The 21,541-nt window shown below is 48.0% G+C and overlaps 11 protein-coding genes and 1 non-coding gene across 12 annotated transcripts; 7 read left to right on the top strand and 5 right to left on the bottom strand.

Moving 5' to 3' along the window:
* Positions 1-473: 473 nt before the first annotated feature.
* FPOAC1_003436 (uncharacterized protein) lies at positions 474-2,189 on the top strand (the record flags this gene model as incomplete). The annotated part of the gene is made up of 1 exon (XM_044848002.1): positions 474-2,189. One exon carries the CDS (start codon positions 474-476, stop codon positions 2,187-2,189), a length of 1,716 nt encoding a protein of 571 aa, XP_044713918.1.
* Positions 2,190-2,798: 609 nt separating this feature from the next.
* On the bottom strand, positions 2,799-4,061 carry FPOAC1_003435 (uncharacterized protein; the record flags this gene model as incomplete). The annotated part of the gene is made up of 2 exons (XM_044848001.1): positions 2,799-3,427; positions 3,530-4,061. The coding sequence occupies 2 exons, from the start codon at positions 4,059-4,061 to the stop codon at positions 2,799-2,801; spliced, it is 1,161 nt and encodes a 386-aa protein (XP_044713917.1).
* A 339-nt stretch (positions 4,062-4,400) lies between these two features.
* Positions 4,401-4,864, bottom strand: FPOAC1_003434 (uncharacterized protein; the record flags this gene model as incomplete). The annotated part of the gene is made up of 2 exons (XM_044848000.1): positions 4,401-4,540; positions 4,690-4,864. The coding sequence occupies 2 exons, from the start codon at positions 4,862-4,864 to the stop codon at positions 4,401-4,403; spliced, it is 315 nt and encodes a 104-aa protein (XP_044713916.1).
* A 2,326-nt stretch (positions 4,865-7,190) lies between these two features.
* Positions 7,191-10,599, top strand: CHS3 (chitin synthase I; the record flags this gene model as incomplete). Its single annotated transcript, XM_044847999.1, has 4 exons — positions 7,191-7,209; positions 7,679-7,917; positions 7,975-9,758; positions 9,879-10,599. The coding sequence occupies 4 exons, from the start codon at positions 7,191-7,193 to the stop codon at positions 10,597-10,599; spliced, it is 2,763 nt and encodes a 920-aa protein (XP_044713915.1).
* Positions 10,600-11,000: 401 nt separating this feature from the next.
* FPOAC1_003432 (uncharacterized protein) lies at positions 11,001-11,372 on the top strand (the record flags this gene model as incomplete). Its single annotated transcript, XM_044847998.1, has 1 exon — positions 11,001-11,372. One exon carries the CDS (start codon positions 11,001-11,003, stop codon positions 11,370-11,372), a length of 372 nt encoding a protein of 123 aa, XP_044713914.1.
* Positions 11,373-11,533: 161 nt separating this feature from the next.
* FPOAC1_003431 (uncharacterized protein) lies at positions 11,534-11,932 on the top strand (the record flags this gene model as incomplete). The annotated part of the gene is made up of 2 exons (XM_044847997.1): positions 11,534-11,706; positions 11,824-11,932. 2 exons carry the CDS (start codon positions 11,534-11,536, stop codon positions 11,930-11,932), a joined length of 282 nt encoding a protein of 93 aa, XP_044713913.1.
* A 213-nt stretch (positions 11,933-12,145) lies between these two features.
* Positions 12,146-12,236, bottom strand: FPOAC1_003430. The gene has a single exon. It is a non-coding gene; the product is annotated as a tRNA-Pro (tRNA).
* A 672-nt stretch (positions 12,237-12,908) lies between these two features.
* FPOAC1_003429 (uncharacterized protein) lies at positions 12,909-14,053 on the top strand (the record flags this gene model as incomplete). Its single annotated transcript, XM_044847996.1, has 4 exons — positions 12,909-13,166; positions 13,215-13,368; positions 13,417-13,749; positions 13,803-14,053. 4 exons carry the CDS (start codon positions 12,909-12,911, stop codon positions 14,051-14,053), a joined length of 996 nt encoding a protein of 331 aa, XP_044713912.1.
* Positions 14,054-15,013: 960 nt separating this feature from the next.
* Positions 15,014-16,828, top strand: FPOAC1_003428 (uncharacterized protein; the record flags this gene model as incomplete). The annotated part of the gene is made up of 3 exons (XM_044847995.1): positions 15,014-15,061; positions 15,156-15,412; positions 15,460-16,828. The coding sequence occupies 3 exons, from the start codon at positions 15,014-15,016 to the stop codon at positions 16,826-16,828; spliced, it is 1,674 nt and encodes a 557-aa protein (XP_044713911.1).
* Positions 16,829-17,049: 221 nt separating this feature from the next.
* FPOAC1_003427 (uncharacterized protein) lies at positions 17,050-17,486 on the bottom strand (the record flags this gene model as incomplete). The annotated part of the gene is made up of 2 exons (XM_044847994.1): positions 17,050-17,274; positions 17,328-17,486. The coding sequence occupies 2 exons, from the start codon at positions 17,484-17,486 to the stop codon at positions 17,050-17,052; spliced, it is 384 nt and encodes a 127-aa protein (XP_044713910.1).
* Positions 17,487-18,206: 720 nt separating this feature from the next.
* FPOAC1_003426 (uncharacterized protein) lies at positions 18,207-19,093 on the top strand (the record flags this gene model as incomplete). The annotated part of the gene is made up of 3 exons (XM_044847993.1): positions 18,207-18,282; positions 18,411-18,440; positions 18,489-19,093. 3 exons carry the CDS (start codon positions 18,207-18,209, stop codon positions 19,091-19,093), a joined length of 711 nt encoding a protein of 236 aa, XP_044713909.1.
* A 211-nt stretch (positions 19,094-19,304) lies between these two features.
* Positions 19,305-20,463, bottom strand: FPOAC1_003425 (uncharacterized protein; the record flags this gene model as incomplete). The annotated part of the gene is made up of 2 exons (XM_044847992.1): positions 19,305-19,991; positions 20,047-20,463. The coding sequence occupies 2 exons, from the start codon at positions 20,461-20,463 to the stop codon at positions 19,305-19,307; spliced, it is 1,104 nt and encodes a 367-aa protein (XP_044713908.1).
* Between the last annotated feature and the right edge of the window lie 1,078 nt (positions 20,464-21,541).

Raw genomic sequence — 21,541 nt, 5'->3', positions numbered from 1 at the left:
TACCCACTGGACTACCTATTATAGGCCCGCAACCCGTCAATAAAACGATTGTGTGTGTTGGTAGGTCCCTGAACGAATGCACCTTTCCGTTTTCCATTTGGCAGTTAATTTTCAGGCATCCCTCTGGGTTACACACAATCTGGTGCTGGTTACCTAAGATACCTACAAAATATTTTTACGTACCATATCCACTGCCAGCAGCTCAACCTTCGATACACACCCGCAACAGCACAACACCAAAACATACACCAAGGTAAGTAATCAGAATATTCCCTTTCAGAAAATCGAAGATATTATCTTCGTGATGCCAGAAGCATAAGACACGAAATTAGCCGGCCAGCTTATGCTACTTGGGCCAGACTTCTTAAGCTATTTGTTTTTTATCTTAGGACTTATGAATCTAATCTTTCACTAGATCATCTACATGAAACCAACAATCTGAAAGAAACTCGACAAGAAGGTCTACGCCCAGGATGATGGAGTCGGCATCGCTGCTGAGTCTCTCACCTGAACTCATCTTCCAAATCGTCGACCACACCAACTGTCCCTCCACAATCTTTACCCTTGCTCTCACCTGCTCTGCTTTGCATAGGCAGTGTCAACCCGCTCTGAAACAGCACCACGATGCCTACAACAAGTACAGAATTACCTCGGACCTATCCCCTGAAACGGTACTTCATCTACTGAGAGATGGCCCCACGGCGGAAATCGAGAGGTGGCATGTTCGTGAGCTGGAGATTTGGGGAAGTCGAGAAGGTTGGGAAGACTGGCGATCATGGGATCCAAAGCTACCCGGCTCATACGGACTTGCTGAAGAAGCTCCTTCGAGATCAGCATTGAGTGCACAAGAATTACAGACATGCACCCGAAAGATGACCGACTGGTGGGAGCGCTCTGAAGACCAAATCGACATGCTTCAAAGAAATCTGCAAGGAGGCCGTGATAGCATGCTGAAAATGCTCCTCGTCGCCTCGTGCCCTCGGCTTCATAGCATCAGATTTGCCAAGCGTCCGAACGACTGTCTCGCAGTTCTCTCCTGGATTGCAATGGCGATCGAGTGGTGCATACACGACAAATGGCCACCAGGCTTCGAGTCGCTGCAAAATATGGCGGTTGGCGTTTCCGTAGGCGTATTGCCCGACGAAGACGATGGAATGTTCATATGCTGTTCCGACATCGAAAAGGTGTTACGCCTCCCCAATCTCAAGAACCTGTACATATGCGAACCTATCCCAGAACTAGAATGGGCAATGATGGAAGAGGAAGGTATAGATGAAATGGAGGACTTGGATTTCGAGTTTGACTACCTGTACGACTTCCCCGTCCGCACATCAAGTGTCAAGTGTCTTTTTATCGACAGTCCCTGCGATCTCCCTCCACAATTCTACACGGCTATTGTTAGGGCACCAAAAGACCTTGAAACCCTCGTTATCAGGGAACGACGCTCGACTATACCTCATGAACATCGGCTTGTCTCGCTCTTGGATGACCTATCACTCGAACAACCGCAGCTAAAGCAATTCATAGTTTACAACGGCACAGAAATAGGTGGCGAATATACCTTTCCGCATCTTCCTTGCAAGTTCAAGGCTTTTAGGGGCATAACACATTTCAGTATAGCAGCTAGTGAAATCGAACATGAGTGCTACGAGATCACGCCTCCGGTCATCTTGCAAGCCGAAGAGTATCGACAAACCTTTCCGCCTAGTATGGAAGCAATTTATGTCTGGGGGTTCCCCGACCTCTACTACTGGGAGCTTCACCCATGTGAAAACCTGGATTTGCTTCTCGCGCGACTCATCCAGTCAGGTGGTTACAAGAATCTCAAAGTCATCTACGTCGATAACGTGGAAAGCGTGCATAGGGCTGCGATTGGAGGCCTTCCCATCACAAAGGAACAGGAAGGGCGTGCTTTCCCGAAGACTCTCGCTGCCGGACGAGAAGCCGGTGTGCACGTCTGCACGCTCACGAACAGAGACGATGGAGGTTATTGGAAGAACTTCCCTGCCAGGCCTGATTGGTTTGACCTCAAAACTGGTTCTTGCGGAGAAAGGCCGGCAGACTGGGGGCTGAACCTTTATACGGGCGAATGGGGCCCGGATTGCAAGGGATGCGGAGAGTGTAACAAATGCCTGTCGGTGTATCCTGCTGAGCGGTGGAAAAAGATGAAGAATGATGTTGCGGCATAAGGAAGGAAAACAAGCAAGGACAGGACCTTCACGTCGCCGATTGTCAACCCTATTTCCTCCTTCTCTCCTTTCCCCTTGATACCGACCCCAGAATATTGGAAAAGTCGGCCGCTGAAGGCGAAAGGTACGATCTCCTTAGGTCAGTTTATGCTATCAAACGGTAACTCTTATGAAGCTAACCTTTTCTTAGTAGCATGTTGCCCTTCAAAGGTTGTGGCAGAAGACATTGCAAAGCAGCATGTCAACATAGTTTGGTGGTTCATTTGTCCGAGAATATGAAATTTCCCTGCTAGCATGGCCACGATCTATCGGATAACCAACCTATGCTACATAGCAATGAATAGCTGAGTCATGATTGTAGACTTGTGGTTTTAGTCCTCGAGATTCCAGACAAGTCAAGAGATTTGTTCTGGTGTTTTTTTGTAGCGTAATTCACATTATTTAAAAGTCATTAATTATGCATCCAATACCGAAAAACCCATTCATACCTAGCCAAAGACTCCCTCGACAAACTCCCTGTTAAGTGGGAAGGCCAACTTCGAGGCATAAAAGCTATACTACCTGTAAAGAAAGGAAACAACACTTCAACTAAGATCCGGCACCCGTGTTCTATCGTTGACGAGAATTATCGGGCAGTTCCCACCTCTGAATACTTTCATGCGGTGTATAAGCATTCGCTGCATTCGTGTACCCAGGCAACTCAGGAGGTCTCGCAACCCCCGACATTTCCACTCGCGCATCACGACCATCCATCTCCAAGTTCGGTCGCCAACCCTCTCCAGTCATCTCATGCTGACCTGCTACTTGGATAGGAGGACTGGGCGTCATGTCGGGGAAGGGGTGCACCTCACGGCCAGCAAGCTCACGCTGGACACCAGTGCCAGACAGTTCGTTGGTTTTTGACAATGAAGAAACAGAAGAGATTGTTGAGGCACCGACTGGCTTTCTTGGAAGAGTATCTCTCCTTTCTGGTGTAGACGGAGAGGCGGCGACAACGGTGGGACCACCACCAGTTGTGAGAGAGGTGAGGGGTTCGGTACGGTGGGAGAGCTGAGCCCTGCGTTGTCGTCTTCGACGGATGAACCAACATGCAAAGATAGCGGCAGCAATGAGAGCGACTACAGGGACAGCCACACCGACACCAATCTTAATAGCAGAACCGCCATCATCATCATTCTTGGCTGATGCTGGAGATCCGTCCTTGTCTACCCAGTACGTCGAGGTCGCTTCAACAATTACTAGTAGAGATGTGTTAACAACGTATTCGTATTAACAGAAGCACAGGAACAGTACCTGAAGCAGCAGCAAAGGCACCGTCACCATGAGTAGCAGGAACTTACCCTGCGTCCTGACAGCACCGTCCTCTGCCGTCTGCGTAACGACAGTCATGCGAGTCGAAGTTGCATCAATGCCAGAGTCGGCTGTCCGACTGGGCCTCGCATCACTCCCACCACCGCTGCTCTCTGCAGTAGCCGGCTCCGAAGCTTCCTCTGTTGCTTCTGCTGGGTTATACCAGTCAGTGGCACCTGGCTGTGTGAAGCCCGCACCCATGCAGTAAGAGGCATAGTACGACTGCATAGAAGTCAAGTCTCTGGCACGATCACCGGCTGAGCATAGCGACGTGGCACATTTAGACATGAATCTATCGGCCTGAGACGCCGATGCCGATGCCGTAGCGCAATAGCAGTTGTTGTCATAGGGGTCATCGCAGCCCATGGCCCTGCCCATGTCGCTGAGGACTGTATAGTAGAGACATTTGCTGATACATGTGTGGCCAATGTTGTCGAGGTTGGAACTGATGGTGACACTCTCAAAGTCGGCTGATAGGGCAAGAGGAAGGGAGGCAAGGAGGAATGGGAGAAGGCGAACCATGGTTGCTGGTGTTGAGTCTCCTACAAGGAGTCGTAGTGGTTCTGGGACTAAGAGCTGAAGAACTAGGAGACAGAAGCAAACCACCAAACGACAAACTGGGAACCGCCACTATATGAGTTCAGTAGACTCACTTCAAGAAGCCCGTCTTGCGGCACATACTTGACTACACCGTATCCCATGCTCTTCTACTCTGTACAGTCTTGGCTTTCACTATGAGCCTAGCCAATTTGAGGTGTAAGTCGAGGATCGGCATTGAAGCCATACCCGCCAGAGCATATAGTTTGATATCAATGCCAGGGGTAAAAGGTTCTCATTGGTTTCTTTTCAAAGATAAAGTATTTATTGGGTGATGAGCTGCATGAGCTGAATGGTGTTGGCGGGTATTGGAAGGGTCACGATGGGATATGAAACCGCCATCTGCAAGGTGTCTAGGTGAGAGGAGGTATCTGAGTCACTCAGACACGGCAATCGGGTCTGTACTAAAGTCCATATCAGAGCCGAATTCTTGACAGGATCGCGCATCTTTATTGTGTTTTCTTGAATAGCATCAACATCGTCTATCGAAATTGTTGACTGCTAACGACGAGTTCACTCTGCGAGACAAGAGACTAGGAGCAAGGCTACTTACATGTCTGTGTGACAGGTATTAGACCATGCTCCATACATACATGCCAAGAAAACGTTAGCAATCTGGTGCGGAAGAGAGATTGAGACGATGCCAGGATGAGATATGTAGGGAGTTCAGCCGCAGTCAACAAGGGACGGACCGTGATGGCTCGGCATTGGTCTCTTGGGGCATTCATTACCCCTCGTGACATGAGACCCCGGCCATCTTGATGTATTTGCCATGATTCTATTGGATGCCTAGTCGGGTAGTCTGTTAAAGGACATTCGTGTGTTTCTCAAGATAATTGATGCCTCCGTAGATAGTAGGCAACGCAGTCTCGAGATTGAAGCGCTTCGGTGTCCAGTGAGGATGGCAGGGGCTAATTTTAACGAAGAGGGATCTACAACTTTATCTCCCAACAATTTAAAGATTAAAGTAGTCGAGGCGAGAAAATTGACACTCTGACTGATCTTCTCGTGTCCAAATGGCTAATTAGTATGGAGTAGTCTGTGGTTACATCTTGCACCTATCTACAGCAACTCGCATTGTTCATATCATACATTAGCGCAATCGACTCACAGGCCTAGCATGACCAAAACTTTAGTTTAGGCATTGTTTCCGCAACGTTTAGACTTTCCTCGTGCGTACTGGTATTCTCGTGGTATCATCACTTTATCTGACCCTGCATTTACCGTTATATTTAAGGATCCTGTGGCGGTCGGAATAAAAGACAAAAGCCATTTATTAAGTCTTTGGTCTCCACTTTGATGCGGGGTCAACTGTTTTCAGCTATGCGAACACTGCAATAGGTACCTCATACAGACGGTACAGTATGATGGATGTATTGTATAATCTATTCCGACAAGTTTTAATGGAATGAAGCAGAGTTTATTGAAAGAAAGACGTTAGGTCATTTATGGATACCCATCCACGTAAGAAATGGCGAAACGCTTGGGGGCAAGACTTAGTACGCGAAGACAATGGCAAACCTGAATCTTGGCGCAAGGGGGTTTCTGATTGACAGGTCGTGGCGCAGTTCAAAGCCTGTGCGGCATTTCTACATACGACCATCAAAACCCGATATTTTCTTCTGATCTATCGATGTTTTTGGATCTTTGGTTCGTTTCGCTGATCAGGTACTGGTTGTGCGAGTGGAGGGGACGGGATGCAGGGCTAGCTACAGCTTACTGTACTTTTAGACTGTATCTTAGTACTCAGTAGGAGATGGAGATAAAATAAGCAGCCCAAGATGATGAATGGCTTGACTAGTCGATTCTAAGAACTAAAACTCTAGACATTCAACTAGAGATTAGAGAGAGCCTTGTAGTTCGACTCAAAAGCCTCAAGGGCATTACATTCGACGCAAAGGCTTGAAAATGGGCTGGGCTGGATGTTTTTGGGCTGGATATCTGGCGGAGGCGCGGCTTGAAGCTAGACTTTGGTTGGAATTGGAGGATTGTGCTAGGCTGCGGCTGGGCTGACAGAAGCTATATTAGTAGCCTGGCTGTTAGGCTGAGGTACAGCTGACCGCAGAATTGCATTAGAGTAGAGTAGACTCACGATAATAAAATAGACTTGTCTGCTCCTCCCCGTGATATGTTGTTCATTTCTCTCTCTTGCACTTCATCATCTCCCATCAACCACCGTTGGAGACTTGATCCTTGCTCTTATCTTGCCTCATCCCTGTTGGCGGTTCCCAGCCGAGCCCCAAACTCGACGTCACTTACTCTTTGACCATCAACGAATTAGTGCTAATTATCAAGGGGACCCGGTTCTTTTATCGGTCACTGGGTCAGCGGAGGATCATCCTTTGGTATCCCATCCGGGAAGCGTCTGAAACACAAAGGCCTTTTGCATTAAGGAACCCTACAATTCCTTGGATTTAGCGCAATAAACGGAGTCTGCCAAGGAGTTTGATATTTTGTCGGCGACGTTACGCATCTCTGCTCGCTGAGCCACAAAGAGTCGACGCAAACTGTTAGCCACTGATCTGACTCTCTTTGATAGTCTGCTGCGGGCCGTCTGACATACATTTGGATTCGTCCTAAGCCAATATTTTCGTCAGCTTTTTTTATTATTTTACTTTCTCCTTAAAACATCTTTGCATTCGTTGTACAACGTTACGCAAAGAACACGCATCGCATCGCATTGCGCAAGCAAACAAACAAACAAAACAGTCGGTCGGTCGGTTACCTGCTTGCTTTCCAGGCTTGGACTGGAAGACCCAACTAAAAAAGCCGACCGCTTCAAGGACAGGAGACGAAATTAGTAAGTCAGTTTATGATATTTGGACCATAATCTTAGGTCATTTATTTCTTGTACCCTAAAGGTTAGGTTCGAGGTGGACCAGCCAAGCGAAACCCGGGGCAACCGCCAGCGCATTCATCATCGTTTATACAGCGAGAACCAACTTTATTAACCGCGCGCAGCCTACGTCCAACCACATCCCGCTTGCATACCTACCTCTCTACCTCCAAAACACATGCGAATAGCGCCTCGTGTGCGCAAAAACAGTCGCAATCATGTCCTATAATCGTCTGAGTAAGTCAATCACTAGTGACCCGACCCTATGATCACCATCTGGCCCCCTTTCTATCTCTCTCCCTCAATATGAGACAGACGAGACATACCCCTCCCTCCCCTCGATCTTAAGCAACACCCCTGGTTGTAATTGCGACTCGACGCTGCTACTACTACGTACTTGAATTCCTCTTTGTTTCGGGGAATTACAAGAATCTCACAATCCTTTTCCCTTTCTCTCTCGTTGTTATTCAAGATAGAGTTTCTTTGTTGTTGCTGTTGAGAACGCGCATGCTATTTGTGGCACTCTCTGCGACTTCTTATTTGTTGCGCCCACCACAGAATTGTCCACTTCTAGCATAAGGGACGAAATCATTCGGCCAGTTTATGCTATTTATGGGCAATTCTTAGACTATTTATTTTTCTTTCCTATCCTAAGAAGCCTAAGAGGGCAGATATACAGTTGGAATATCGTCTAACTTTAGTCCAGACGACGATTACTATACAAACGAGATGGACCCTCGATATGGTGCGCAGCCAATGCCTCGCCGGTCACCTTCGCCGGGCCAACACCACCCCATTCAGCCCGGCTATCAGCTCGATGATAACCCCTTCGACGATGGTCGCTATGGGCAGTACGGTCCATCTTCGCAGCATCTCGCCATGCCAGGCCCTGACCCTCATGGACGTTTACCCACTCCAAGCGACCATTTAAGCCTCAACGCAGCTGTAAGTTTCTATCGTCCTACTTAAACTTTGCAGATAAGCCTCTGACTTTGCATACAGCAATCAGTGGACAACCTGGCCGGCTATGGCCCCCCAGGAGGCGATTACGCTGTGAATCCAGAAGCGCATCACGATGCCTATTACAATCAGCCCTACGAGCCTCGTCCTCCTCAACATCAACATCAACCATCCTACGAGCAAGGCTATGAGCAAGACTACGATGTCCCGGATAACCGACCTATGCTACCTCACCAGCACTCTGATGTCCCCAGCGAGCAATACCAAGAAACCCCCCAACAGTTTGGCGGTGGCGGCGGCATACAACGTCGAAAGACAGTCAAGCAATTCGCCCTATACCGCGGCAACCTTGTTTTTGACTGTCGCGTTCCTCCCCTCCTTCTACAGCAGAATCCACACGGCGAGCGAGATGAATTTACGCACATGCGATATTCCGCTGCCACCTGCGACCCTAACGACTTTTACGATCACGACTTTACACTACGGCAGAGACTCTTTAGCAAGCCCCGCCACACCGAGCTTTTCATCGTTGTAACAATGTACAACGAAGATGAGGTCTTGTTTGCCCGTACCATGGCTGGCGTGTTCAAGAACATCGAGTACATGTGTAACCGACCAAACAGTAAGACGTGGGGCAAGGACGCTTGGAAGAAGATCGTTGTTTGTGTCGTCAGCGACGGTCGATCCAAGATCAACCCTCGCACTAGGGCCTTGTTGGCTGGTATGGGTGTTTATCAGGAAGGTATCGCCAAGCAGCATGTCAACGACAAGGCCGTTACAGCTCATATCTACGAGTATACCACGCAAACCCATGTCCAGATCAAGAGCAATGTTGTTCAGCTTGTTCACAGGCGTCAGCCTGTCCAGATGCTCTTCTGTTTGAAGGAGAAGAACGCCAAGAAGATCAACTCGCACAGATGGTTCTTTAACGCTTTTGGTCGGGTTTTGGAGCCCAACATTTGTGTTCTTCTCGATGCTGGTACACGACCCGGTGGAAGCTCAATTTACCATCTGTGGAAGGCTTTTGACCTTGAGCCCATGTGCGGTGGCGCTTGTGGTGAGATCAAGGCTATGTTGGGTACTGGTGGAAGGTTTCTCCTGAACCCACTGGTCGCTGCTCAGAACTTTGAGTACAAGATGAGCAACATCCTCGATAAGCCCCTAGAATCCGCATTTGGCTTCATTTCCGTGTTGCCTGGTGCTTTCTCGGCTTACCGCTACGTTGCCCTTCAAAACGATAAGAACGGAAAGGGCCCCCTTGAGAAGTACTTCCTAGGAGAGACCCTCCACGGAGGCAGTGATGCCGGTCTTTTCGAGTCCAACATGTATCTCGCCGAAGATCGTATCCTTTGCTTCGAGCTCGTCACCAAGCGCAACTGCCATTGGATTCTGCAATACGTCAAGTCAGCTACTGGCGAGACTGATGTACCCGACACTGTGACGGAACTGGTCCTCCAGCGACGTCGTTGGCTAAACGGTTCTTTCTTCGCTGCTATCTACGCCATTGTTCACTTCCTCGACTTCCTTCGATCCGATCACACTTTCCTCCGAAAATTCGCCTTCTTTATCGAATTCATCTTCAACACTATCAACATGATCTTCGCTTGGTTTGCTATTGGCAACTTCTTCCTGGTCTTTAAGATTTTGACGACGAGTTTGGGAGACGACACATTGCTCGGGCGGACAGGAGAGATCCTCGGTGTGGTATTTACCTGGCTCTACGGTGTATTCTTGATTACTTGCTTCGTGCTTTCACTGGGTAATCGACCAGCTGGTTCTGGAAGACTTTATACTGCTATGTGTTGGTTCTGGGCTATCATCATGATGTAAGTTGATTTCGTCCCCCTCCTAACCTAACCTTACCTCCCTTTACCTACCCTAACATAAATTCGCCTTCCCTTACTTGCTTGACCTAACTTAAACCCCCCGCTAACTATCGTCTCTAGTTACCTAATGTTTGCTGCAATCTTCATCTCAGTCAAGGCTATTATTGCCGACGTGAACGACGAAAACGGTTTTAATTTTTCTGACGTATTCAAGAATAAGGTCTTTTATATGCTGATTATCTCCGTCATGTCGACCTATGGTATTTGGCTTATCGCGTCGTTGATCATGTTGGACCCTTGGCACATGGTCACATCTTTCGCCCAGTATATGCTCCTCACGCCCACTTTCACCAATGTCTTGAACGTTTACGCCTTCTGTAACACACACGATGTGTCCTGGGGTACGAAGGGTGACGACAAGGTTGAGGAGCTCCCTTCCGTCAACACCAAAGACGGAACCGGTAAAACGGATCTGCCCGACGAAGGTGACTTGGATACACAATATCAACGCGAAATCGCTGTCTTTGCTCAAAAGTTTGTGGAGGTCAAGACCGCCCCAACCCCCAGTCAACTCCAAGAGAAGCAGATGGATTACTACAGAGGTGTTCGTACCGGTGTTGTTCTTCTTTGGATGGTTACAAATTTCGGTCTGGCAGCTATCGTCCTTAGTTCGGCCGGCCTAGATCGAATCAGCAGCTCAAAGACAGATAAGGAGGCAGAGCAACTAAGTCGCTCCAACATCTATATGTCTATTGTGTTGTGGAGTGTGGCGGGCCTCAGTGCGTTCAAATTTATCGGTGCCATGTGGTTCTTGGTTGTGCGTATGTTCCGCGGCGTATAGGTTCGGGAGGCGCAACGAACTTTGGGAAGTGCGCGTAACAGAGCAGGGGAGCGGGGGAAAGTTCACTCCTGGTCTTCATTTTATACCCTTTCACGAAAGATATGTATGTATTTTATATTGATGTTTCCTAAGATCTTAGGTTCAAAGATAAATAGCCTAAGAAATCTGATCTAAAGAGCATAAAGCTCGGCTACTAATTTCGTACCTTGTGCTCCTATCAGCCAGTTTACCCCAAGGCCTTTTTATGTTTTGACGCAGCTGATCGTGATCCATCGTGATTGCAGTCGTACATTCGTAGTTAATGGGATCCACAAAAGCTTGATCAAGATGTCTATCATGACGTCCCAACTGGGTAGCCAACCTGCTCTCTCAATCCTCAACTCCCAAAACACTATACTACCATGTCACGAACCCCATTACTATTCAACTGCCTAATAAGAACCCACCATATAACATCCCGCAAAAAGCTCTCGCGCGTTCGCCGCGCAGCTCAGCAGCTCAACATAGACTGGCTTCTCGTGCGCAGCGGCGGCTCGCCGGGAATAATGTTCGCCGAAGCGCGCGACGAGGCGGGACTGACGGAGTGGGTGTCCACGGTGCAGGCTCTACGGTACAAAGATTTCAGATGCGTTGCGAAGCCGGCGCCTGTGCTTGTGTCAGAGGGTGTAAGAAGGGCAGGGTTTGACGAGACGGGGGAGGTGAAGGAGTTTGCAAAGTTCATGGAGGAGAGGGGATTGGGGGAGTGGTGGAAGAGGGGCATGGGGTTTGTTTGAGGCTGGTAGGAGGAATCTTGTGAAGAAAGATGAGGACGACGTGTCGGACGCGCGGCATGGGGATCGTTAAAGGGAAGTGAGGGGAAGTGAGTTTCTTGGATGAAGTTTAAGGTGGCACAGCACTGATCTAGTCATGACTATTGGGAGTAGTTGCTTCCATCATGGAGTTTAGCCTCATTGTGCTAGACCTTCAAGACGCAAGACTCGCCAAACGATTACGCAGCAACATCTCAAGGCGGGCGAGGCCTGGATTTGGCGACGTCCGGGAGATCATCGTGAACCTTCTCGAGAACGTCGAACTCCAAGAGATACCACATCCTCAAGGCATCAGAAAGTTTAGCTGCTAAAGCATAAGAGACGAAGTTAATATAATTTACACTTAGACCATACTTCTTAGACTACGAAGCCAACGTTTCTGCTACCCACTAACACACGCATTGAATCTCCCCAGATTCCACAACACACCTGTTAGGGACCTTTGGATGGTTCTTTGGTATTTATACCACCGCCTTACTGAGACGGTTCTTGGTTTTGCCTACGGGCCATCCAAGTGCCAATGAGGTTTATGTATGCTGTTCCAATTACAATCCAGACGATGTAAATACCTAGGGTAGGGAATTGCCACATGTTGGCTGAGCTTAACTCAACTGATGAATATTTTGCACATTATAATCCTATTATACACACTACGTAACTAGAGTATCTGTCTGCCTCCCTTCCTTCATGTAGCAAAAAGAATAAAGGCGATTCAGATGCCAAGACAGCAAAAGAAAGGGTCTGGCCGGGGATTGAACCCGGGACCTCTCGCAAGCAATGCTATAGGGTTTTCCCTAAGCGAGAATCATACCACTAGACCACCAGACCGGTGATTAAGAACATGTTTGACGTTCTGTTGGTGAACGACGAGCTCACAATTAGGGTATAATCAGGTAGAATGTCCACATCTCGTGGTGTTTAGTAAACATTGATTACATGCATCCCTATCCTTACCTCCCCATACACCCACTACTTGATATACTCTAATCAGACGTCAATAGACTCATAGTGCCAAGATGATATCAATAATCGTATCATTGTCCTAGCCCTGTTGGCGTCCCACCAACAAGTCCGCTCCTCCGCAACAAATCTCCATCTTCAGCCCTCCGTAGCGGAATTAATAATCTCCACGCTAGACTCCAACACCATGAAAGTGGGCTCACTGCAAGCCATGACCGCCATCGTCAAGAGGCGGATGATTATCAACTCCATCTCTCTTTTGGTTGGTCGTTTCGTCTTTTTAGCAGGTGAAAGTGGGCGATCGGGATAATTCATGTCTTGTATTGCCGACTATAACGGTGGCCGCGTGCCCCGAGATCACTTATTCACAACTTCGTACGTAACTGAGCTGAAGTCATGTCTCAGGATCGTAGGACCTTTGACGTTTGATAATTGTATATATAAGGGCGACCGTATCCCTAGAATACGAGAATGTAAATCAGCATCAAGTTCCAAACCATAATAAGCACATCTTCTACTATATTTTCTTCCACTCATATCATGACTTCTTCCAAGATCATCACTGTCTTTGGAGCAACTGGCTCTCAGGGTGGAAGTGTCGTACAGTCACTCCTCCAGAACAAGTCCCAGTCCTTCAAGATCCGTGGAATCACTCGTAACCCTGACTCTGAAAAGGCCAAGGCTTTAGCCAGTCAGGGTGTTGAAGTCGTAAAGGCTGATGGCCTTGTCAAACAGGAGTTGATCGAGGCGTTTAAGGGTAGTTGGGGCGTCTTTGTCAATACAAACTCGGATGATCCTGTAAGTCACCACGGTCAACAGACAAGCTCCTATTAACATAATATATAGTCTATGAACCAGCCGGACGGACCTACTGAGCTCGATGTGGGCAATCGTATTGTGGATGCTGCCGCTGAAGCTGGAGTGGCTCATTTCGTGTACAGCGGGATGGCATCTGCTTCCAAGATCACTAGAGGTGTTGTTCCAGCTCGCGCTTTCGACAGTAAGCTATCCCCCCTTTTCAAACATCAAGGGTGCTGACTCTTAGCAGCAAAGAATGCTATCGGCGAATATGCTAAGGAAAAGGGCGTCTTTGAAACTGTCAATATTGTCAGTCCCGGTTGGTATTTTGAAAATCACCTGGTAGAAGAATTTGCTCCTGCACTGGGCGGATTCCCCTTCAGCCCTGACAATGAAGGATACTTAACCCTGCATATCCCTCACTGGGGAGGTAATGGCGAGATTCCCTTCATCGCTATAGGAGACGATTATGGGGACCTCGTTCACGGAATCTTCCTTGATCCCGCGAAGTACAACGGCCATCTAGTCCAAGGCATTAGCGCCAGCGAGACTCCTGAGAAGCTTGTGTCTGGGTTTGAAAAAGGTGTGTCTCTCCATGGATCGATTGCTTCTTTCTCCTTGCTAATCACCCGGCAGTAACCGGAAAGAAGGCGCGCTTCGTGCCTATTGAAGATTGGAAGTCGATGGAGACGTATGGCGATACAGGCTTCGAGACAGTCAAGTATATGTTTGGTTTCTGTCAGTATTCTGGCGGCTTGTATTACGGAGTTCCTAATGATCTGGCTCCTGCTGCTGATCTCAAAGCAAGGGCGGTTGAGGCTAAAGGGGCTGGTGATGGGGAACTCATGACTATTGAGCGCTTCTGGCAGAAGTACTTTACTTCCTGAAGAAGAAACTATGGCTTCTAGGCATCTATGATAGCTTGTCTCTGGCTAGAGTTGGTCAGGATTGTTTTGATCTGTAGCAGTCCATCGTTAGTCATGAGTTGGTCGGCTTGGATAGTCGGCGCGAAGGAAATTTGATTTCGCCATCTCGTAAACAATACCTTCATGTTTTTCAAACGGTTTCTCCGAACAAGTGACAGGATATCCTTGCATACCTACAGGAGGTAACAAAGGAAGTTTGTAGATGAACTGTGGCTTGTGATATGCCGTTTGCCTACGCGGGAGGCTGCATATTATTGAACCGATGCTGTATTTCCAGAAGTGATCTAGAAGAAACATTTAGCGGTGTGCTAGGGTCTAGAAATTACTAAACAAGTCAAACTAAGGAGCATTCATTGTTGATTTTTGTGCAAGTGACAACCGAGGCCTTAGCCGGAAACATACACTCCTTTATTCTTCACTAGTAGTACCTATTTTTCTGTTTGATATTCCTAGGCTCATTGCTCGCTAAATTACTCTTCTGCCCATGTGGTAGCTACAGTAACTTGGAGTGTGATTCAGAGGCACGCACCTAGGCGGGCTATCTGCGTGACTATAAATTCCCCCGAGGGGCAGAAATCTGCATCCCTCCTCCTGCATTATACAACACTCCTCACAGGGGCTTCCTCGAACCACACGAAACCCGGGCAACGTTTGGTTCTACTTCTAGAGTGTTTTTTCGTATTCCTTTATCTGCAGCTCAACGCTGTGGCCCTTTGGTTCGGGTTCTTGCAGACGCGGAAAGAAGGAGCAGACAATCCTTCCATTCCCTTCCATCCGCAATATTTTTCGTCTTTCTTATCACTGGGGCTTCCTTTAACTTCTATCTTTCTTGTACCTTCGTCTACTCACATCTTTTTTCTTCTTCATACTGTTGTCTCAACAGAGTCCCAAACATTCTGTACTGTTCACCCCTCCGCCGCCATGAGTGACAACATCAGCCACGAAGCGATGGTCCGGGCAGCCTGCCTTGTAAGTTGCTCTCTCTTATTTGGTCTTAAGGCTTTCTATGGTCTTGGACTTTTTATCTTGAGACTTTTTAGATTGATTAAATAACTCTTGCTAGGCCGACTTGGGCCGTCAGCGTCAGGAAGAGCTACCTTTGAGCAACCAGTCACGTCGTGGTCCTTCATATACTCCTCGGCGGGATAAAAAAACTGTGAATATCGATCCTCATCTGAAATTAAAGCTTATCCACAAATGGGGGAGCGCAAAGATCGAGGACGAGGAAAGCCGACAGATGGAGGGCCTCGAGATCGAGGATGCACGCCCTTGGGCCAGAGACCGCGCCGCAGAAGCTATGTCTACTAACAAGATTAAAAGGTAAGCTACTGTATCGAGTGTCATATTTCTCCTAACACATCACGTAGTGGTCCACCCCCTCGAATCCCTCCCAGCAGGCCCAGGGCTTCCGCGGTTGAGGGAAACGGCATCACGGATTATTTTCAACCGCCAACAGACGGATGGAAAGAATGCGTCGGGAATATGGTCAAGAAAAGCCCTATTCATAATCCCATTGCAGCCAAGTGGGGAGGTTCTCTACAGAACGCGTCAACTCACTCGCTTTCTTCCAAGCCTGTCCACGAGCCGGTATCCAACAATGATCTCTCAAACGGCACTTCTGGAAAGGAATCATCTGTGGCCAGCGCTTCTGTCAGTGCCCCTCCAGCAAACGATACTCCACGAGTGTCCCTGACTTTCAACCTTCATCAAGAAGGCTTTGACTCTAACGCTGTGGAAAACATTATCGGAAGCGGACACTGCAAGATCGTTCCGTCTAAGAATGAAGCCCTCGGTTTTACCAGTTCAGTCATGTTGAAGATTCAGGGAGGGGACACGGGCTTCCTGGTGTTCCGCAGTGAGCTCAAGGGGGATAAAATCCTCGACGTCACTGATATTGAAAAACCTTCTCTCGACATCCCTTACTGTAAGGTTCAGCTTAAATCGCTGCCGCAATGGCCTTATCATGTTCGATTCGATGACGACGAGTACGCCAAGGTCTTCCGAGCCTCTTTGACTAGACTCAAGAAGGCGGTTTTACTTCACAAGAAACCAAAGCCAGAGAAGGACTCTCCTCAGATCGTTAAGACTGAAGTAGTCGCCAATACTGAAGTGGTCACCACTGAAGCGACAGTTTCCAGCCCTGAGCTGAGTACGGCCCCGGTGCCTCAAAACTCCGAAGTCACACAGGCGGAATTGATCCCGATGGACGACGACTGGGACTATACCAACAGCCCGCAAGTACCAGCCATTCAAGCGGCTGTCAACCCTATGGTTTTACTTGTTCGAAGATGCCTTGACTACTTTAGCGCCGAAAGCAACTTTTGCGCTGGCACGATCGCCGGGATCGAGGATGCTATCTTTGACCAATGGAAAAGCCAAGGATTCCTGGAGGACTGTGGTGAGAGAGAGCAAGAGGCCGCGTTCGCAATGCTTCGAACATTTGTGGACGTTGAGTTGATCCTATCTGGGAGAAAGCCACCCGGCAAGACTTCTGCCACTGACAAAGAGTCTAACCCACAACAGGACGCAGCTCCCGTGCAGGACGCAGCTCCCATGCAGGACGCAGCTCCCATGCAGGACGCAGCTCCCACGCAGGACGCAGCTCCCGTGCAGGAGAACAACTCTCACAAGCGACGCGGAGTAACTCAGGGACTAGGTTCCTCTTGCTTTGCAAAGAAGCCTTTTGCTTGCCAAGGCAGCTTCACCGGCGCTCGCCCTCGCGCCACTTACAAGTAGGGCACAGGACCTTTCGCTGATTCCTAAACGAGGAAGTCATGGATACGCACGATTCAGCTTGAGAGCACGCGATGCTGTAATAATAAGGCATCAAAATTTGAGAATGAGTTGAGGGTCATTTCGATGGAGAGGTGAACAAAGCGCTATAGCGAAAAGTGTAGAGAATTAGATATCATAATTGAGGAAGCTGCATGAGACCCTTTCCATGTGCACATTACTTTTTAAGTGGATTTGTTATTCTTTTGATGACTTTTGTCTTGGTATGCTTGCAATATTTGTTGCGAGTCTTTATCCAGGCCAGTGCTTGTGTTCAGGACTTTCTTTGCCAGTTCTTCAGCCTCGTTGAAACGACGAAAGAAGTAGTGTTCTTCAACGGCATGAATGACCTCCTGAATTTCCATCTTGGATGCTCCTGGACCTAGCGGCAACTTGATCTTCTGGTGTATCTATTTAATTAAAGTCAGTTTGAAGTCATCAATGAGTAAATTGGGGTCGTTACGTTGCCATTCTCAACCTTTGCCTCGAACTCCTTCTGAATGACTCTCCAGGCCTCCTCTGATTGACCTGTCCGGCGCGACTTTGTGGCCTCTACCTCGTCGGCCTCATCAGAAGATACATCCGCAAAGGCGAAGTTGGCAAGAGGGTCTTCTTCATCCATTTTGAGGAGATGAAGATGTAGGCTGGTAGCAGAAAAATTAGCCTCCTAAGTCTTACGGTATAGGAATAAATAGTCTAAAAACTATAGGTTAAGGAGCATGAACTGACCTACGAATTTCGTGTCTTATGCTGAGGAGAGAGTATGTTGAACTGAGTTTTTGGGAGTTGATGATAGGACCCACTTGGGTTTTGGTGACTTAGTAACTGAAGACGAAAGGCGAGCTTGTAGCACAGTTGGACCTGCGAATTGTATGGACGCAAATTGGTTACATTAGTAATTTTCTGGAATTACCTAGTACCTATTGTCGGCTTCTTTCTTTGTCACTTGGTTACCTAGGTAGGTAGCTCTGAGGACCTGTAGGCAAGTCACTTTGAATCCCAGTCCAATCTAGACAAGTGGGCAGCCATGAATAGATAGTCTACAAATTCCAGTCTAAATAGCATGAGCTAGCTACTAATTTCGTCTCTTGTGCTTCTGGCAGCCAACTTTTCTGTTACCCTGATGACACTGTATTCTCAATCTATTAGTTATAAGACGTCAAGGGTGTTGCTAATGTTGGTGTAACGGCACATCATTCAGGTGGGGAGCTCTGATGTAACGACGTGGGGCAATGCCTTGCCGCGGGGCACATCTAAGAAACGACATTCGAACTCATGAGAGTAACCCTCTTCTCTACAACTTGCAGACTCATTCTCATTATACCAGTCCTCATATACCAAAATGGAGAACCAAGTTGAGAGACTCGTCGAAAAGGCGTGGAAGAAATATGAAGAGACACCAAAGGATAAGCGGCTATGTAAGTACCCTCTCATGACACTTCAATGGAGATCCTTATCATGAGAACTGCTGTAAACAACATGGGATATTCAGTGAACAATAGTGCTCTTCATTAGAAGTATCTGAACTTATGGCTAACACTCTTAGTGATTGGCGTTGCTGGTATCCCAGGCTCGGGTAAGTCAACCACTCGACATGTATACACCGATATACTGACATTTAAAGGCAAAACAACATTTTCACAAATCATCACTGACAGAATCAACGCCCGCGCATCATCTTTGGATCCATCTTCTCCTCCCCCGGCAACCTTTGTCCCTATGGATGGCTTCCATCTCACTCGCGCCGCTCTCTCAGCTATGCCCGACCCTGACACTGCTCACTTCCGTCGCGGTGCAGCCTTTACTTTTGATGCCCCCAAGTTTCTCACTCTAGTCCAATCCCTTTCCAAGACACCCATCCCATCGGAACCCATCCTAGCACCGTCCTTTGACCACGCGCTTAAGGATCCTCGAGACGATGACATCGTTGTCAAACCAGAGCATCGCGTCGTTGTGCTTGAGGGAAACTATCTCGCTCTAGATCAAGATGTTTGGCGGGACGCAGCCAAGTTACTGGATGAGGTGTGGTTTGTCGAGGTGGACTTTGAAGTTGCGAGAAGACGCTTGAGGGAAAGGCATGTTAGAGCGGGTATCGTCAAGGATCTAGAGGAGGGTGATCGGAGAGCCATGGAGAACGATCTTGTTAATGGTAAAGAGATCATCGATTTTAGACTCAAGGTAGATGAAGTGATCCAGAGTCGCGAAGATGGAAGTTGGGTACATGAGTAATGGTCTTGTAAATAAATGCTCGTACGTTCCATTGATAAAGATCTGGGATATATCATCTAATGCCCCCTTCTAAACCATCTTCGTAACATCTTTTCTAAAAACACAAGCTATGCCATAAATAACAATTGAATCCCTACTCCAGCGCTGTAACAAAACCAGCAATGCTAAGTCGCTCAAACACGGCAGCGCAATTCAATACACGGAAATTGCATCACGTCTCGTCAGATGTCCGAGATCTTTCGGCGCTCAGCTTCCTAATCTCCTGTGCCATACTGCGTCCCTTGCCCTTTCGAGCTGAAGTTACTGAAGCGCGGTTCGCCTCTCGTCCAGTAGGAGCGGTTTGGTCTAGTCCGAGTACCTCGATAAGCTCAGGGATCTCAGCATGATCGCGCGTAGTCTTCATGCGATGACACCACGTAACCCTCTTCTCTTCGTTTCCGTAATTATCAGATCCTGGTTCTCGCTCCTCTGCCTCCTCAAATGCGCTGATGGGCTGCGCCTTTTCATTTCGCGGTGTCGTGACAGGCGTGAGGATGTCTTGCGGCTCGAAAAGGAATTCGCCGCCTACTTGACGCTGGTCGCCCATCTTGAGAACGTTTCCGGTGGGGATTTGCTTAACGCCCTGGATTATACTGCCCACGATGCTGTGAGCCATGCTTCGGCGCATGTATGCAGGCTTGGCGCCCATTTGCAACGTCTTTGACATGCCGAGACCGTCGAAAATTGACCTTGTCGGGTCGGTGTATACAGGGAAGCGACATCCTGTCTCGTTGACATACATGTCGATAAGGGCAGGATCGCCACATCCAATGACAGCGATAAAGGTGCTGACCGGCAATCTCAGTAGAGATTCGGGAGTTACGGCTTCGGATAGAGAGCGTAGGAATTCCTGGCAGTTCTAGAAACAATATCAGTAAGTTGGGATTTTCATACAACAAGGGATTATGACATACACCACAGAAAAAGTGTCTGACAAAGATGATGAGCACACGACGTGCGACGTTACTGCCAGTATAGAGGGTCTTAAAAGGGTGTGATTTTCCATGGCGGTCGAGAACGATATATTTCCCAATCTTCTTGAGGGTCTCAGGGGAGGGAATATCATTGTTCGTCGCAAGCTCGCCCTCAAAGTCTTCGGGCTGTGACTTGTCGACTTTGATCGGGGATGGCGGGGACTTGCTCCTGGTAGAAGTAGACTTTTTCTGAGGAGCTTCGGTCTCTTTCTTGTCTGTGTCTTGGGAAGGTCGAGGAGGAAGAGTCGGGGTTCGTTCAACGGTTGGATCCTTGGGTGGGATGCCTCCCACGGGCTTTCGTTCAATGGGAGATTTGGCGGGTATGGGAGGCGGAGCCTCTGTGTGGTTGTCGGTCATGTTGTCGTCAAGACAATTTTTTTCGGACTTGGAGATATTCAGAGCTGTAGCTGCCACGTCGAGCAAGTAGCTGAAGTTGAGGTTCAGGTTCAGGTTCAGGTTTAATTGAGGTCAACGGACTGGAGGGTCTCGAACGGCCCGGTGATAGTGTGGCGCCGCTAAGGAAACGGGTCTCCAGCTTATAAGGCACCGGCCGCAGTGGAGACGAAAGAAGAGACAAAAGTCGGCGGTTATGTCGTCGTAAGCTCGATACGAATGGATGTGGCTTTGTCTGGTTCACGAGGTTTCCTGTCTGAAGTTATCACCAGATTAGAAAGAGAAGGGGGGTTACACGTTGTTTTAGGTTCCCACCAAGGCGGCAAAAATGACTCCAGGTATGACTTGGTGGCTAACGAATGGAGGTCAGTGAACCCCTTGTTTGGTTTGACGATGACCTGAATTTCAGCAGTGAAGACTAGCTTGTTTTTGGCTGGTTGTGAGGTCATGGACAGTGGCTTGACAGGGGATGTCTTGGGATACCCTGTAGAAGTGTCGTGAAACAGTCATTTACGATTCATAGACTTTTTTTTTGTGAGACGATAAATAGTCGTTACTTTTCTGTAAAAACAGAATGATTTCTATCCAATGAATAAACATTCTCTGAGATTTACTGCAGGGTCGTGGCACAAGGAAAAGATCAGCATCCAACGCCTAGACGGGAGTGTTACCAAGACACTAGGGTTGTCTTGATAGGATATTCATTGTTGTGTCTTTTAACACATGCTCCGGACAGCTTGGTATGATGAACCAACAGCGATCAAAGCCAAGTTGTGTAGGGATAATAAATCTGATCAAAGACGCCAGAATGAGACGATATGAAAACCAGAGTTCATTGATGAACATGCAGCCAATGTACTATTTTAAGTACATACATAAAATATTACTCATTAATAACCAATCCATCTAATCAAAGGCAGTCAGTTTCCTACAATGTAACTAACTAACCGCCTCGCGTATCATTCAAAGTGCCAACCAACACCAATGAATGCCCAATCCACTTTCGTCATGTCAAAATCTGTCAGCGGGGAGTTAATCCGAC

Source organism: Fusarium poae, chromosome 1 (assembly GCF_019609905.1).
Source record: "Fusarium poae strain DAOMC 252244 chromosome 1, whole genome shotgun sequence".
Taxonomy (NCBI): Eukaryota; Fungi; Ascomycota; class Sordariomycetes; order Hypocreales; family Nectriaceae; genus Fusarium; species Fusarium poae.
The sequence above is the reverse complement of the archived record's forward strand: the minus strand, read 5'-3'. Positions and strand labels throughout refer to the sequence as shown.